Below are 13,815 nucleotides of genomic sequence, written 5' to 3' on the forward strand. Positions count from 1 at the left end.
AATAGATGAGACATGTGGTTGGTGCGGATGGTGTCTTCAAGACAAATAAGTAGTGATGACCAACTCCTGGTTGGTGGAGACGACCAGACTCGGGTAGGCGAGGATGTCCGAGTCTTTGTTGGTAGAGCTAACCAGGTATCTAGTCAGTGTGAGACGACCGGATTCGTGGTTGGAGGACATGTGAGATATAATCCACGAGGGTGATCGGTTTTGGTCGTATGGAGCCAGCCAGACGTGGTCGGTGTTTCAACTGTCCCCTCCTTGATATACGTGTTTGTCCCTTATTGGCTGATTGTGTTTATGGTATATCAGATGTCCCCCACTCCATTGAGCTTTGGCTAAAGGTTGAGGGAGTAGAAATAAGAGATTCCCTCTGCTTAACTTCTCACAGATTTGTTTGCATGGCCACGTGGGAGTGCACTCCTTTCAGTGGTATGGTCGGCTACTCAAGCAGTTGTCGGTTGGTGTTCTCCTCAATTGTTCAAAAGTAGGATGGCACCTCAAGGGTTTGAGGTGTATTTATTGCAGACCGATGTCACCTTGCCTCGAGACGTGGGTTGTCACATCGAGGCGGCGAAAGCTATCATTTACCCCCTCGATTGTCGTACTTACTAGTTGTACCTGGGAGAGATTCCATTCGGATGGTGTTTGGGAGGAATACTTATCTGAACTTTTGGTGCAGATGGTCATGCCAAGGATCAGTGGCCTTTTCACATCCTGGCCATTACTGCTTGCTAGTATTCTATGGTGTGGTTACAACTCTTTGTGTTTCTCTATCTTTTATACGTGTGAGGCAATGGACTTCCATTGGTTGTTCTTCATTTGTCTCTTTCGCCTTCCTTACCTTCTCTACTCTGCAACTCTTCTAGGTGGAGACGCATTTGCAGGCTTGTCGCGGCTGTTTCCCTAAGTTATCTTGTTGTCGTAGTTCGAGTCTCCATTTTCGTGCCAGTCGTCCTCCCTAATATTTGAATCAATAAGTCCCTTCCCTTTCTCCTCTTAAAGTTCTTGTTTTTTCTCTTCCTTTCCGGCATGGCCTCTTTTATGTCTGCCCCTACCTTGTTAGATTCTGGAGACCGATTTAATTTTTGTGTCGAGACTTCGGTTCCAAAGTCCTCCCTATACATCAGGCCTCCAACCTGTAAGCCTCCCGTAAAAAAGGTTTCCACTCAAGGAAAGAGCAGGTGTAATATCAGTCTTGGGTATAACCCTAAGACCGACCTTACCGGCAGGTTGTCAATGGATAGGGTGGCTTCTAAAATGTCTGCTAAGGAATTGGAGAAATTTAGACAGACCTACCAGTCTACCACATCCCTGACTCCATAACATTGAGGTTGCCAAATGAAGGAGAGAATGCCAACAGTGGCCGTGAAGGGGAGGCTTGCTTTTATGAATATGCGTTCTTGGTCGGCCTCCGATTCCTAATTCATGACTTCTTGTGTCGGGTGCTACGAACTAATGTATCATCTTTGCTCAGCTCGTCCCCAATTCTTAGAGATATAATCTAGCCTTCTACATTAGGTGCATTAGCATAAAGAGGAGTCCATCCATGAAGCTATTTGTGAACCACCTTCATTATGACCGGCCACCCTAACTTCCCAGGGTGGTTCTACTTCAAGCGTCGAAATAGGCTGCACATGATCTTATGTTTCATGCAAACCACAATTCATGGATGGAAAGATAAGTTCTTTTTTGCGAACAACCCTAAGGCTGCGTTTGGTAACGTTTTTGTTCCAGAAATGACAATTCATGTCAAAAACGGAAATTTCAGTTTCTGTGTCAAAATGCCCTTTTTTTTTTCTTTTGGAACTATACTGGAACGAAGGAACTACCTTTTGTCGTTCCGTCAATTCTCGTTTCTAGCGTTTTTTTTTTCCACTTTTTGTTCCAAAAATAACGAAACACACAATAAATGCACCAAACGCTTTATTCTGTTTTTTCGTTTCCATAGAACGAAAAAACTCCAGAAACGTTTTTTTGGAACGTTACCAAACGCAGCCTAAGCCTTTCAATTTTCCCACCGTCTGGTTGGTGGTGAATACAAGGCTAGACAATGTGGCCCATGCCATGGGGGTCAAGGATTCAGAAACCCAAGAGTGGTTCAAGATTCCTATCCATATGGTCATCACTTCTGAGCTTTTGGACGACCTGGTTTTGGCCAAGTATGATCTTAGTCCTAGTGAGCTCTGCTATATGTTGTGGTCTGCTTCTTTACTTCAAGATTGTGTTGTAGCTTTATCTCACCCTCTTCTCTATTGTTATTGCAATGCCTCTGGATCAAAACCTTTATCTTCAAGCCATGGGCTGTATAGGCCCTGAGCCTGGTCAATAGGAGGCTGGTACTTTAGAAGCCCAGAGGGGCGAGGAGGCTAAGTCTTCTAACCCTTAGAGGAAGAGTTCCGACCTATCGTCTGACGACTTTCCTCTTGTCGTACGAAAAAATAAACATGACGCAAAGGATTCAGGTTCAAAGAAGGAAAAGATGATTCCCCCATAGGAACTCCCTCAAAGGGAGCCACTGATGTTACCATTGTTGTTGCTGCTACCGAGGAACCCAAGGCATGATCACCCTTGGAGGAGTCAACTGATGAGGTTATCATTGTCTCCTCTCCCGACAAGGGTCGCGTGGACCCAAAGGGGAGAAGGAAAGGGAAGGAGACTGCTCCTCTCTCCGGAGATCTGTATATACCATAAACACAATCAGCCAATAAAAGACAAGCACGCATATCAAGGATGGGATAGTCGAAACACCGACCATGCCTGGTTGGCTCCATATGAGGAAACAGTCAAAATGCCGACCACATCTAGTCATCTCCATATGACCAAAACCGATCACCTTCGTGGATCATATCTCACATGGCCTCCGACCATGAATTTGGTTGTCTTTGTTCGTCTCCACTAATTAGATACCTGGTCGGCTCTACCAACCAAGACTTGGACATCTCCGCCTACCCGAGTCTGGTCATCACTACTTACCTATCTTAAAGACACCATCCACACCGATCACGTGTCTCACCTATGTAATTCATCTCCACCACCCACATGTCAGCTAGATTCTCCTCTAACTATAGGACGGTGACAACAATAACCATTTATAAACCTAATCATAGTCCCCAAACTCAATTATGGTCAGGTTGACGCCTATCAAATCTATAAGTAACCATGGTCAGGTTAACCATTATGAGATCAGCCACCTCAGCTGTGAGAGAGACCTATCCAACAATAACGCTCGAGTCCAGATAAGCAAGGATGGTGACCAGCCATCAAATGAGCAGGAGTACCAACCACTATATAAGAGAGAGTTAGTAAAAATAAGGGTAAGACACTTAGAACACTCTAAGATCCACTTCATCTTCTTCCTTTCCTTACTTTAGTAGTGACTTAGGCATCAGAGCCTCTTTCCAGAGCACCCTTCCGGGCCAGTTTCTTATATGTTGATTGCAGGTCCATACTATGCGGGAATCTGCAGCAATAAGACCATTTTTACAGTTCAAGCCAGACGATTGGACCTGTTTAAGTCCATATGTATGTTGATATCAATTTATCTCTGTTACAAGGCATCAAATGTTTCCTGGTTTAGTAGTCTGATAAGGGAAGCCATGGTTGGGTGCATGGTTCTACATGGTGTAGGTCGGATTGGGCTGAAAATTTTATGGACAAGTAGATGTTAGGTGCCTAGGTCCCCTACTTACATGGTCACATTTCAAGTTTAAACCCAAACAGTTGGCGACCAAGCAAAACAAGCCACTGACGAACTGAGAACTATGGACAAGGTGCACAGGGCTACCAAGGAGTCCAAAGACATACATGGGAGGGTATATGATTGAATTTGACTGTGAAGTTTGATATGTTGCCAATTTGGACTGTAACTAATCAGGATCTGAAACCAGTAGCTACAAAGTAGAGAGAGAGAGAGAGAGAGAGAGAGAGAGAGAGAGAGAGAGAGAATTGTTGAACCATGATAGATTCAACTTTTCTATTGTGGTGTTCTATTCTATTTATAAAAGAGTAAACAAACTCTTAGCAAGAATTCTACTAGGACTCAAAATACAGTTGCAATAGGAATTCAAATAAGACTCAAACTAGACTTAACCTATGACTCAACTACACACTAACTAACTCACAATACAATAGGGACGATCTCCCTTATCGTGACCACTGACCACCAATGTACCATGGTACATATCTTAACACTCCCCCTCAAGCTGGAGTATATATATATATATATATATATATCAAAGACTCCAGTTTAGAACAACAAAAATAGATATTTAAAAGCAGCACAATCTCGAACATAAATAGCAGTTGTAGATGCCAGTGAGCACGGAGAACTTAATTCTGGCAGCAATATCAACTCAAGCACACCATCCATAGCAAAAAAAAAAGTGTTAATAAATCCAGTCAACAATGAACAAAGTGGTTAAAAGCATCAACCACAATCCAAAATATCATTGCAACAACATCATAAGCCCTTCTCAAAGAAGGCAAGTAGTAACTAGTAAGTAGTAATTGTTCCAAAAATATATAAGAAAGTGCAAATATCAATGGAGATCACAAATAAAATTGCAGTATAGGTAGCTGCGAACCAGGTAAGTGTGCAGCATAGGTCATTGCAAACCAAGTAGCAGCATCAAGTTGCTGAAGACCAAATAACTCAACATAAGGCTGTTGGGAACTCAACATAGGGTTGTTGTGGACCACTGATAAATTGCATTGTTGCTAAATACCACAAATAACTATCTTCATAGATAAAATTGTTGCTGAGGACATGAGCAAATGACACAAACAAAATAATAATAATCTTCAACTGATGACTTGAGCAGATATTAACCATAATCTTCAATCTCCCCTTCACGTGTAGCATTATGTGTGGACCAGTAATGCAGAGGATGCAATAGAGAATAATACACCATCATATGGCAGCAAGAACCAGCCTCACATAAATCTCATAATCAAGAACAAATAATCTCCCCCTCATAGTAGCAAATAAAATGCCATATAGGCTAGATCTAAACAAATCTTAGCAAATAATCTCCAATAGTAACAGTAACAACCATCATGCCATGCAAGTAACCAACCTTAATAAAAAATAAAAATAAATAAAAAATAAAAAAAATAAAAAAGCAATCCCAAACTGATGTGATATAAAGGTCCAAGACCCTAAATTGGGTGCTATGGGTCCACAAACGGCAATAGAAACTCAATCTTAATGAAGGAATGTCAATTCTGTAAATCCGGGCCACACTTGTGGGCGCTCCCAAGCAATAGAATACTAAAAAATATGTCAACAACGAGAGAGTAGCTGTTCTGTAAATATCCAGAAATTTTCAAGGGACTATTGGTAAAATGAAAAAGCAATGGTACATGGGATTAGAATTTATTGTTCGAGGATAGATTAGGCAATAACAAGAAATATGGATATCCGCTGAATTAGGCATAAAGACAAGGGTATTATCGAAAGGGATTTAAAAAAATGTCACGGTAGGGACATTGGACATGGGGTATTTATGAGAAGGAAAATAAAAAAATGAAATAAAGAATTAAAGACACCATGTTCTGTGGTTGTCTTCAACTTCCCTTTCCTTTTCAAGAATCAAAGATGAAGGTAATGAGAACCAGAGGCATCTTAAGTTCCAGCAGATAACCAGAAGAGCTGTTAGATATCTTAGCACGGACCCTTCTTTAGATGTCCAATGTCAGATTTGCCATGTCACTCTCAACATGGCAGTAATAGGTGTCCTGACCTGGCCTGCCAACCAGGAAACTTTTGGCCTTACATATTGCATGTTAAAAAATGCACGAGTTCTATAACCTAGAACGCCTGAAACCACCGTAGCAATGAACATAGCAATTAAGCAACCATGCCATAAGATAATTTCATGGAAAATATACCTCTCATTCAGTAACTTGAGTTCTGCTCACCCCATTACCAAAAAAAATAAAAAATCCTCCTCAGCCCTTTTTAATTGCAATACGGTTGTAAGTTTAGATAGGGGTACTGTACCAACTGCCAACAACCAGATCAGGATGACTCAATGGCTCTTCTGTTTCTAAAACAGTGGGCCACATAGGCACAAACAGACATCAAATATACATCATAACTTATCAAATTAAAAGCAGCAAATTGCAGGGTACAAATCTAAAGTGGGGAACACCATGCAAGTATGCTAAAAAAAGTACAAGCTAGTCATGTAAAAAATAGACAAATTATGACTTACAAAAACAAATCAGATGATATTAAGCCCAATGTACTTAATGAAATTCTAAAAAAGAACAAAGAAGGAGACTTCCTCACATATTAAAGTCATTCTCAACAATTTGATAAATGGGCCATAAATAGATCAACTGTTTCCTATAAACCAGTCATTTCAAATAATAGTGCACCACAGAAACTTCCGTACATTGCTGTGTTGAGGTTCTTGCAGAGCCTTGATTGGAACCACATACGGGATTTTAACAGATTTTACATGTAAAAATGAGTAACAATGATTAAACTGGAAATAGGAAAAGACTTACCCAACATAAAGTCGGTCTTTAGCAACGTCAAAGTAGAAATTTGATAGATCTACAATGGCAAACCGTTGTATGATCTTAAACAGGAAAAAAGAAAGGGGGGGGGGTTAATTCAATATACCAGACAAACAAAAGTTAGTTACTAATCAGAGAAAACTGAAAATAATATCAGACAAAAACAATTTCAATGAGTCATAGATATAGTGAAGCTGATGCAGATAAAACATAGGATTGGGCTTATTTTAGTGAAAACAAATCTTGGGTTGGTGATGTAGATCAATTCTATGGCCAGCCCCACAGCAGCCACAAGAATCTTTCCAAGAGTAGTCCATCGCCTTAAAACATGGGCCAACCAATTGGGCCATAAAGCCAACCAGCATGTGCTGGGCCAGCAACCATCCGCTGGAGGTTTTGGGTCCTTCAAACCCAAATCGTGGGGGCTGAGTTTGCCTTGGACAACAAGCTACAACAAAAATACCGATTGGGATTTGTTTCTTTTTTCCTTTTGATTACTTATTCTTGTCCAAGGAAGATCTCACTAGTTTAGAGACTTTCTAATTTCTCAAGTTTCTGTTTTCATTAGTTTCCTTTTTTTTTTTACAGTTTCAATTTTCTTTAAAGTTTCTATTTTAAGGCTCTATTCCAAAGCCTATATATTGCAATCAGACCCAAGCGGTCTACCCACGATTTAATGAGATGATTAAGCTTGATTTTGTGCAAACTATTGTCCTGAGAGGGGCTGCGACTGAAAGTCCATGATAGGTAAAATGCCTATACACTGTGTGGAATAGGGCCATATTAGAGAATGTATACAGCATACACTACCAACCTAGGGTCCGAAGTCAAACCACCATTTTGGGGTGTGATTTTTCAAAATATGAGGGTTCCACTATGTTTAGAGCCTAAAATAGGGTTTCCTACAAGTTTCAGGACCTAATTTGGCCGTTTGACCCTCTAAACCCACCGTCTAAATTTGCTGGAAAAAGTGTCCAGGTTTCAACTGAATTTTCAGTTTCAGTCAAAATATTTTGGTTTCGAAACCTGGAACTATGGTTGGATGTTGCGATCATGGAAGAAATCTCTTCTTCTGGCCTACAGTTTTCTTCTATTTTTCTTCATCTGATCTTCTTGTAATGTGTGGTCTTTCCTCTACATCATCTTCTTATTCATCTTAGTCTGACTGCCGCTATTGATCTTTAATTCTCCTTCTTATTCTTCCATTGATCTGCTGAAACTTCCTATTGTTATCTAGTTTCTTCTCTTGTTGATGACTACTTCTGATTTGCTAAACTGAACATCTGTGATCTAACCAAGTCATTCCAGATTTGTTCATCAGATCTGTAATCCTGTCGATCATAGTCTCATGCTGGATTTTCTCCCTTCAGTACCAGGTAGGGCTTCCTTCCTCTGGAAAGGATCTGAATGCTCCAAATTTCTTAGGCCTATCAGCTGGGCTTCTGTCTGCCGTCCAAAATCTGAAGGAGGATTGGGATTAAGGCATATAAAGGATGTAAATTCTGCAGGGATCCTCAAGCTCATATGGAAGTTGCTTTCTAAAAAGAAGAGCATCTGGGTTCATGGGGCATATTCCTCCATTCTCAGATCTGACACTTTCTGGTCGGCACGGATTCCATCAGATGCTTCTTGGGTTTGGTGCAAGATGTTCTCCCTTAGATCACTTGCTTCAACAGCTATCTCCTCTAAGATAGTGGATGGGTCCAATACTCTTTTGTGGCTTGATCATTGGCACCCTATGGGGTTTCTTTCCCATATCCTCAGTGTCAGAATCAGATATGGCTCCAGGATCCCCAAGCATGCTCTTGTTGCAGATATTATAGCCAATGGGTCCTGGCCCCCTTCGGTTCCTAATGATCCCCATCTTGCTGAGATTTGGAACTCCTTGCCGGCCATCATTTCGACTCCTCAGAGGAACCAAGATTTTACAGTGTGGACCCCATCAAGTTCAGGCACCTTCAGCTCAATGACGGCTTAGAATTTTGTTAGAGCTCATGGCCACTCCTCCACCTGGCACAGGCTTATCTAGTTCAAGCATCACATCCCTCACCAAAGCTTTACGGCTTGGAGGATCTTCACTGATTGCCTTCCCACGCAAGTCTTTCTCATCCACAGAAGAATCCCAGCCCCCTCCTTGTGCCATCTCTGCAAATGCCCAGCTTGAAGACATAGACCGTCTTTTCTTTGAGTGTCCAATCTCTGCCTTTATCTGGAAAATGGTGTTGTCTAAATGCTGGCCTTCTCATAGACGCATCCTCCCCTTCAAGAGGGAGTGGATTTGGGTTGATATGACATTTCAAGGGAAGACCATATGCGACCTGGTGGGCAGACTTGCTCTCTGTGCTTCTCTAAACCAAATTTGGATGGAAAGAACTCATAGGAAATGGGCATCCAATTCTAGGCCACTTGGGAAGATTTGGAACTCCATCTTCTTTGATGTGAAAACTAAGATTGCAAAGGTTTCCACCACATGTAATCCATCCCCTAGAAACTGTCACATTGTAACCTCCTGGGAGCTCCATAGCTCTGTCATCAGGGCCACCTCTCTCTGAGGGTGGGTTTTGTTGTTTTCTTTCCCCACCCCCTCTTTTGGGGTTTTATGTTTTCTTTTCTTTCCTCTTGGTTAATGAATTATTTATTCAACCAAAAAAAAAAAAAAACTAGGGTAGTACGGCTTTAATTCTTGACTTCAGTACCAGGGCAGACCTTATTTCAGTGTTCAATGAGCTTAAAGGAAGTATAGCAGGAACTTTCAAGTAGAATGCAGTTTAAAAATAATATCTAAGTTCTGAATAGCAACAAAATTTCAGGATACCATATAGAGATACTGAAATAGAGAAACACAGTATGAAGTCTTAAACCAGATGAGGAAATGCAGTATCAGATTCAATGTTATGTGAACATTGACATCAAGCGATTCAATCAATTAATCTCCAAAGTTAAACGTTAGACCCATTTTTTAGGTAACATATGTTACATCAAGGTGATCCGCAAAATGTGCCCTTATTGGATATACAACTTTTTTTCTTTAGTCATTTTCTGATCTAGTTTTGGAAACTCACTGGTGACATCATCATTATATCATTCATCTCTCCATCTGTAGAATTTTGCTTACATCATCCCTCAAATTCCTTCTCAAAGCAGTCATTGCCTTCTTTCTGCTAAGAACATATCCCAAATATACATGCAATTTACATTTTATTGAAACCATGCAACATACCATATCCTATGAAAAAACTCTTCATTACATAACATTAGAAAGACAGCTGTTGATCCAGTGCATCCATTATCCAGTCAAAACATTCTTTAAACCAGGTTAGAAAATGATACTTTTTCCTTCCGGATTTCAAAATTGAAGTTACAGAGGAATAGGAAAAGAATTATAAAAAGAAATATATTACCTGGAAAATCTTGTAGAACTGATAGTTTTCATAGCACTCTCTGATGCTTATTACAACATTTTCAAGCTGGAAGAGAGCATGCTGGTCGATTTTAGGAAGATCACAATACGGAACAGCATTATCCGGCTAACAATGAACAACAAAAATAAACTGGAAATTAGAAATTTTGAAAAGAAAAATTGAAAGCACTAGTATATGCAAATTCTGCCAGTGTCTTTTGTACTGCAAGTCACAACCCAGGTAAAGAAAGGTTGATGTGTTAGGAAGGCCACCAGAACTGTAAAAATATAAGGCTGATCAACCAGTGACATACTTTCCAATCATGCAGATTTGCCACTAGATATCGCAATGTGCCACGAAGCTTCCTATATATGTCAGACATTTGACGGAGGACTTGAGGCCCAATCAGTACATCACCAGAATAATCTACACTTGAAACCCAAAGCCGCAGTACATCCGCTCCATAAGCAGGTGACTCCTGCCAAGAAGCAAAACCACCATGAGCCATATAAGATGAGTACAAGTGTACAACATTTGAAAGCACTTACCACCAGTGCCAGACCTTGGGGTTTTTCCCTCCTTCAATGACAATATTTGGATCCACGACATTGCCCAAAGACTTGCTCATCTTTAAACCTTTCTCATCTAGCACAAATCCATGTGTTATAACAGAAGCATATGGAGCTTTTCCTGTAAATATTGAAAAAATATACATTAATATACTGATCTAGATTAACAGTCAATGTGAGTGAATAGGAAATGGCAGTATCAGGGGGCACGAAATAACCTTACAAAAACAGAAATATTAAAGAACAAGAATAAGCTAGTTATTGCTGACCAACATGCAGTATGGCTCCTACAAAACTAATATGAAACTCCCACTGTCAATGCAGGGTCCATGGCTTCCGACTGTCCTAAGCATGTATACAAGAAGAAACACAATTTCTTGGACTACTTGCAATAACTATAAATCATTTAAAGAATAATACTAATCTGAGACATTTCATATATAAAATTTGAACAATTACTGACCAACAAAATTACTTAAAAATTACTTCCAAACCCCCTTATGAGTGCCACCCCCCTGCGGGCCTGCCTCCATGGTTGGCCACCCTAGTGTAAAGCCTTCATCACCCACATCCCCCTCCTCCCTCCCCCGTTCCTACCACCCCCCCTATTCCCCACCTCAGGGGGAAAGGCCTGGAATTCTCTCTTCCAACAGAACAATTTATCCTCTCGTGAAGGTCTTGCCCTCCAGTACATCTCTCCACCCATAGTCAGATCATCTAAGATTTCCCTCTGCCCAGTGGGGTTACTGAACAATGAAGCATCAAAATGGCAATAACTCTATGGTCGGGCATTTCATCGGTACCTGCCCTCCGTTCAATATTGTCAAGTTGACTCTGTCTAAACAATGGAAACTACATGGAAATCGGGACACCTACTTGATGGACAATGGATTCTTCAACTTCAAATTCTCTCATGAGGATGACAAAATGCGTACCGTGAAGGTTGATCCTTGGCAAGCTGGCCAGAAACAAATTTTACTCCAGCAATGGGATCACTACCTGCAACTTCAACTAGTCGATCTTAACACCATTCCTCTGTGGATAACCCTTCTTGGTCTCCCCCTCCATTTCTGGTGTGAAGCTGATCTCAGTATTGTTGGCTTGGTGCTGGAGAAACCTCTGTATTCCAACGTGTTGTAATAATGGATCTTATAAGTATTCTAGAATCCTACCAAACAGGTCCTTAAGTCCATTAAGGTTATGGTCTTATAATATTCTAGAATATTCCTTTCTCTCTATTAAAAATAAAGAGGGCTAGTCTCAATGAGACATAAGCTCAACTTCCCCAATCCAACATGGTATCAAAGCCATGAAACCCTAAATCTTTTCTTTCCTCACCATTCTAACCAAATCACAGCCCTCTAAACCTCTCACCCACCAACAATCACCATCTCCCACTGCCGCCAGCAACAATGACTCCTATTGCCATCACTGATGATAGCCTTCTCCACTGACGCCTCCAGCACCATCACCTCTCGCCTCTCACCTCTCTCGTCACTAGTGCCTTCAGCCACCACCTTCGCTAGCTTCTAGCGCCTTCTTCTTCAAGTGCCATACCTTCTTCCCTCGGTTGTTGAATGTAATCTTTCCAACCGAGGTTGTTCATCTTGTTATCTTTGTGTGAGATGTTATACCAGAGATCTGTTCTCTAGTTGTTGAAGACTGGTGCTATTTTAGGGACGTTGTCTAAGACCCTATGGTTCTGATCAGCAACCATGTCTGAGGTTACTACAACATCTTCTGGATCTGACAGGGCTTCTTCATTTGTCCCTTCCATCCTCCCTAGCTCCATCAAACTAGATGGGAGCAACTCCTAGCTGTGGTAACATTCTTTCCTACCCATTCTTTTTCAGGACCTAGTAACGGATCATACGATTGGCAGTGGTAAAGTGATGGATGGGTTGTATTTGCTTAATCGGTCTCTTACTGCATTGACCTCTTAGCACACAGTTCTAGCTGCGTCTACTTCTGCCTTGTATAGCCTCAACCAGTGGCATCGTCGCTTGGGTCACCCACCATTAGGAATTTTAGCAAAGTTATTACCTGATTTATTTCGAAAGTGTAATCCAAACAATTTCTTTTGTGATGTTTGTGTTTTTTCCAAGCAAACTAAATCTATTTATCCTATTTCAGACAATAGAAGTTTAATTCCATTTGCTTTGATTCATTACAATGTGTGGGGACAATCCCGTCGTGTCTATTACTGGAAATCGATGGTTTGTGACTTTTATTGACTGTTTTAGTCATACTACCTGGGTGTATCTACTACACCACAAAAGCGATTCTTTTTCTTGTTTTAAACAGTTTTATAAGATGGTTCAGATTCAATTTGATTCTCAGGTTCGGATACTCCAGTCAAACAATGCCACTGAGTACACTAATGGAGACTTTCATGTGTATTTAGATGAGCAGGGCATTATGTTCACCTTCTTTCACGGAAGAAAATAGTTGGCTACAAAAGGATCTTCACTATGAACCAATCTGCAGATGGCTCTGTGGATAGGTACAAGGCTCGACTGGTTCCAAGAGGGTCCAGCCAGACATATGGCATAGATTATTAGGAAACTTTTGCACCAATGGCCAAGATGAACATTATGAGAGTCATCAAATCATGTGTTGTCAACCGTGGCTAAAATCTACAACAACTCGATGTGAAGAATGCCTTTTTTTCACGATGAGTTGGAAGATGAGGTATATATGGATGTGCCTAATGGTTTCTCCACTCAGCAGACTCAGACCAAGGTGTGCAAGTTAAAACGGGAATAATATGGGTTGAAGTAGTCCCCACGAGCCTAACAAGGCAATGATTGTCATAGGCTACAAACAGAGTAATGTTGATCATACTCTGTTCATCAAGAAGTCAAGGGAGCATATTACTATTCTTATAGTATATGTGGATGACATAGTTATTACTGGCCGTGCACACTTGAGATTGCTTATCTCAAAGCTTATTTGGAAACTGAGTTCGAGAACAAGGACTTGAGGAAGCTCATATATTTTTTAGGTATTGAAGAAATTTATTCAGCTCTAAGTATCTTTCTGTCAGAGAAAGTATACTCTCGACCTTCTCTCTGAAATAGAGTTACTTGGATGCAAGGTTGTTGATACACCATTAGAGCCTAATTCACACCTTAAGGAGAAAGATGGAGAACCAGTGGACAAGGGAACTTTTAGAGGCTAGTCGGTCGTCTTGTCTACCTATCACATACTCACCCTGACATTACATTTGCGGTTAGCCTAGTGAGCCAATATATGCATGATCCACACTACTCTTTTAGAGGTTGAATACCGCATCTTAAGAATCCTGAAGTCAGCGC

General features: G+C 40.9%; 1 protein-coding gene across 1 annotated transcript in view; it reads right to left on the reverse strand.

Moving 5' to 3' along the window:
- The window catches only part of LOC122084832 (isoleucine--tRNA ligase, chloroplastic/mitochondrial-like), a 38,924-nt gene that overhangs the window by 7,559 nt on the left and 17,550 nt on the right, over nucleotides 1–13,815 (reverse strand). The window contains exons 4-7 of the mRNA XM_042653256.1: nucleotides 10,492–10,619; nucleotides 10,243–10,407; nucleotides 9,930–10,055; nucleotides 6,517–6,590 (exon numbers count right to left, since the gene is read on the reverse strand). Coding sequence (XP_042509190.1) covers nucleotides 6,517–6,590; nucleotides 9,930–10,055; nucleotides 10,243–10,407; nucleotides 10,492–10,619 — 493 coding nt within the window. The remainder of the gene's footprint in view (nucleotides 1–6,516; nucleotides 6,591–9,929; nucleotides 10,056–10,242; nucleotides 10,408–10,491; nucleotides 10,620–13,815) is intronic.

The sequence above is a fragment of the Macadamia integrifolia genome, chromosome 7 (assembly GCF_013358625.1).
Source record: "Macadamia integrifolia cultivar HAES 741 chromosome 7, SCU_Mint_v3, whole genome shotgun sequence".
In the NCBI taxonomy this organism is placed as follows: Eukaryota; Viridiplantae; Streptophyta; class Magnoliopsida; order Proteales; family Proteaceae; genus Macadamia; species Macadamia integrifolia.